Source organism: Terrapene carolina, unplaced genomic scaffold (assembly GCF_002925995.2).
Source record: "Terrapene carolina triunguis isolate 2854851 unplaced genomic scaffold, T_m_triunguis-2.0 Scaffold21855, whole genome shotgun sequence".
Lineage (NCBI taxonomy): Eukaryota > Metazoa > Chordata > Testudines > Emydidae > Terrapene > Terrapene triunguis.
Window position 1 is genome coordinate 1 of NW_020686206.1, and position 4,478 is coordinate 4,478.

The window sequence follows — 4,478 nt, forward strand, 5'->3', positions numbered from 1 at the left end:
TGGTTTGAACTCTGTCTTGACCCTCAGGGGACATGGATTCAGTTGCCACTTCTGCCTCAGATTTGTTGTGTGACCTTGGCCTGGTGAGTTAGAGCCCAATTTTCAAAGGTACTTAGGCTCCTAATGATGCCGATAGGTACCTAGTTGGATTTTCAAATGTGCCTAAGCAGATTTGGTACCAAACTCCCATTGGTTGCAATGGGAGGTGGATGCCTACCCTGCTCAAGAACTGTTGAAAATCCCACTGGGAACCTATCCGCATCTCTAGGTATCTAAACCCCTTTAAAAACCTGGCCCTTAGTCTCTCTGTGCCTCAATTCCCCAGCTGTAAAAAGAGGATAATAGCCTTCCCTGCGTTGCAGGGGTGTTTTGAGGATAAATGCATTGAAGACTGTGAGATGCTCAGATACCGTAGCAATGAGAGCCATATAACTGAGTGGATGCATGGAGCAAAGCACAGGAGACCCTGGTTCATACTGTTTGCGCATCATTTGGATCCAATCCTTTACTTTACTCACATGAGTCATTGCACTGAAGTCACTTGACTAAAGTGATGCACTTGCATACATGTTTAAAGGATCAGGCCCTTTGGCCCCTCATACTTGGCATGAGAGAGAAGCAGCAATATTGTTGTTGAAATCACTAGTGGAGATCTACTAAAAATGGATTCTCTGTTTTAAACAACTTAAGGCATCCATCCTGAAAACATTTACCCAGGTCGCTTAACTCATATCAGCCGCCTTTGGAAACCAGGGCCAGATTTTAAAAGGTATCTAGGCATCTCCAGTTGCAGATAGGCACCCAGATAACTCAGATAACCTGTGTAAGTAAAATTACTTAAGTGTTTGCAGGAACATGAATAAGAATAAGAATCTGATTACTGTATGGCATCTACACAGTATAGTTAAAGTTCTTTGAGTGCTCTGACTGTTCATTTCCATGCCTTAACATATCTGGATTCCTTTTCAGCGGAATCTTAATTTCCTAGTTTAATTTCCTAGATTTGCAATGCTTTTTTGCAGGGATAATTATAACATACCTGTGATGTTTGTTACCCTTAAGTTGCTGACATATATTCTAGTGGTAACTGCATATTAAGTTATTATTATTTCAAATATTTATATTTTGAAATGAGAAAATCTGCACTTTCTCTCATATTTTTACCTTCCCCTCCTTTTAGTCCACTTGAAAAAGCAGGGTAATTTAACTTTTAAGGAAAGCAACAAAAAGCTCCTTTTCTCTATTCATTTACTTTTTCCCACTGGAAAAAAAATAAAAAAAAAATAGTGAGAGAAAAGATGGGGAAAAGTAGAATGCTTTAGTTTTCTTTTGTTTGGTTTTCTCTACAGGAAAGATGTAAAAAAAGTTTTCAAAGGGGAGGGAAAATATTTTTCCCTACCACTTCCTCTCTTTTCAATTTCCACCAAATTCCTAACTGGAAGAAAAGGGTGAAAAATACATTTTAAAAGAAAAGGAAAGGGGTGGATAATATGGAAATATGAAATGAACATTTTCCAAAGAAAAATAGTATGGGCAAAAAAAAATAATGAAATGAAAACTGCCCATTTTATTTCTAATTTATTTGGAAGACAACTGACTAACTAACTAAATTAACCCACAATGGAATACATACATTTTCCCCCAGTATTTTTTATACATTTCCTTGAATATTTGGTGGATTATCTATCTAATCTCTCTCTCTCTGAAGTTCCAATCTGCATGTCACCATGTGTAGGAATCTGGAAAGAATTACCCCTTTGATTTCACATTACTGAATGTCTTCATATACATACTTTTTCCATGAGGGGGTAAAGTTTATTCTTATTTTTGTTATTGTGTTATTGTTATTATTATTATACAATATTAACTATTATATACTCAGAGCTTTAATTGCCCCAGGACTTTTACAAGACATACAAGAAACAGAGGGTCATCTCCTCAATCGATGTAAACTGGAATCGATAAGCCAAGTCCCCAACTGATGCAAAATCAGTCATAGCGCTATTGGCGTCAATGGGGCTGGATTCGCAGTTGTTATAAATCAGAGTAGCTCCATTAGAATCAGCAGGGCCAGCTCCCCAGCTGGCGTAAATCGCCAGAAGTTCCTTTTGAGTCAATCAGAGAGATGCTAAGTTGATGTAAATCAGCTTAGCTGTCAGTCTGGCCTCATTCAATTCAATTCACACCAGCTGAATATCTGGGCCAATTAAAAGAAGGCACAGTTCAATACCTAATCAGGGAGAGTCAAGAAGAATCTGAATCAAAACCAAGGATTCAGATTTGGGAGTGTTTGAAATCTGAACCGGAATTAAGATCAATATTTGTGAATGTTTTGCCCTATTGGGGTTGCTTCCTCCTTTTTTTTCGGCAGGATGGAGTATGTGAAAGGATCGGCAGGAGGAAACCACACAGTACGAACCAAATTCATTCTCCTGGGATTTTCCAACCTTCCTAGACAGAAATATTTATTATTCTCTGTGTTTTTATCTGCCTACTTGATCACCCTGGCTGGAAATCTCCTCATTATTGTCCTCACATTGGCTGACCCTGCCCTTCATATCCCCATGTATTTCTTCCTCAGGAACCTGTCCTTCCTGGAGATCTGCTACACATCAGTTAACATCCCTAAAATATTGGCCAATCTTCTCTCAGAAGATCAGACCATCTCTTTCATTGGCTGTGCTGTGCAAACCTTTTTCTTTTTTTTCCTTGCTGGGTCAGAGTGTTTTCTCCTGGCCTCAATGGGCTACGATCGCTATGTCGCAATATGCAAGCCTCTGTACTACTCAGTGGTTATGAGCAGGAAGGTATACACAGGGCTAGCTGCCGGATCCTGGCTCAGTGGACTCCTCATATTCTTTGGTCTGACCGTCATGGTGTTCACCCTACCCTTCTGCCATTCCCATGAGATTAACCATTTCTTCTGTGACATCCCTCCACTGCTGAAGCTGGCCTGTGGAGACACCTCCGGCAAAGAAATGTCTGTCTTCATCATGGCTCTGTTCGTTGTCACCTTCCCCTTCATGCTGATTCTCATGTCCTACGTCTGCATCATCTCCACCATCCTGAGGATGCCCTCAGGGGAGGGCAGGAGGAAGTCCTTCTCCACCTGCTCCTCGCACCTCCTGGTGGTGATGCTGTCCTATGGCTCTGCTTCTGTTATGTATCTGAAGCCCAAGTCATCCTACTCACCAGATACAGATAAGTTTCTCTCTCTGTCCTACTCCGTCATCACACCCATGCTAAACCCCATTATCTACTGCCTGAGGAACAAGGAGGTGAGGGGCGCCTTCTGGAGAATGATGGGGAGAAGAAGGTTCTGTTGAATTAAGAAAATGGATTAATTGTAAATGTCTCTGGTTCAATTCTTTGTCTTCAACAATGAAACTCCTTAAGGTGCGGCTTCTGATCTCGTAGAGATGAGGTTAATTCTGAAGTAATATCACCAAACTCAATGGATTTACTACAGATGGGTGGGAAATGCTTTTCCCATTCCATTTTTTTTAATTAAAAAAAATGAAAAAATTCCATCCTGAATCCGGAGGAAAAGTTAAATTCTCACTAAAATTTGAAATAATAATAATAATAATTAATAATGTGCCAATTGAAACATTTCATTTTGATAATATAAACAATTTTTGTTTTGTTTTTGACCTTTCATTTTTTTAAAACTTTTTATTTTTTTGGTAAAAATTAATTAAACTTTCTAAATGAAAAAAATAATTTTGAACCCAGAAATGAGAACTTTTCATTTTAAAAATATCAAAATGGGACATTCTAACAATTTTTAAATCTTTTTTTTTCAAATTTGTTTTGAATCAGGAGATGTGTCAAAACTGATCCTTCCCCAGTTTTGGTTTTAACAACTAGGTGTTTTCTGACAGAATTTTTTTGTTGGAATATTCCTGGCCAACTCTAGAAGTTCCATTGGTGTAGATTTGGAGGGACACTAGTAACAATGTTCAGGTAGAGGGGGGAATTGAACCTGGGTCTCTTACAACTCAGTGGAGTCCTATAGTTACTAGGCTAAAGATTATCAGAGAGCTTCTCTTTCTCTGGGCTTTTTGGGAGTCCTTTGCCTTGCTTTTCTCAAAATGCTGGGAGATTGAAACAAAATGAAGCAGACTTTTTTGGTTTGCACAAAACTATTCAGCAAATTCAGTGGGACTATTTGTGTGTGTGTATCTATTCACTAATGTGACCAAGGGGTTCTGCATCCCATTCCCTGAGCCATGCAGCACTTAACTGTTCTGATGGTTCTGCTAATAGCACATGGGCCAAACTTACCCCTGGTATAATCCCACTGCCTAGAGTAGCATTATTCTGGTAACAAATGTGTCCCCCTGACGTTTACATAGAACTGGTTTCCCCTTGATGCCCTTTGGAGTTAATAGCTGTTTTGTTTCTACTGAAGAAGAATTGCCTTGGTCACAAAGATATTTCCACCACTTGCTTCTCTGGGACCCAATGGGGCTGAG

General features: G+C 39.4%; 1 protein-coding gene across 1 annotated transcript; it reads left to right on the forward strand.

The window, feature by feature from the left end:
• The first annotated feature begins 2,372 nt into the window (after positions 1-2,372).
• LOC113408686 (olfactory receptor 5V1-like) lies at positions 2,373-3,326 on the forward strand. Its single transcript, XM_026662059.1, has one exon. It carries the CDS (start codon positions 2,373-2,375, stop codon positions 3,324-3,326), a length of 954 nt encoding a protein of 317 aa, XP_026517844.1.
• The last annotated feature ends 1,152 nt before the right edge of the window (positions 3,327-4,478 follow it).

Coding starts and splice junctions, on each gene's coding strand:
- LOC113408686 (XM_026662059.1), top strand. CDS start 2,373: ATGGAGTATGTGAAAGGATCGGCAGGAGGAAACCACACAGTACGAACC.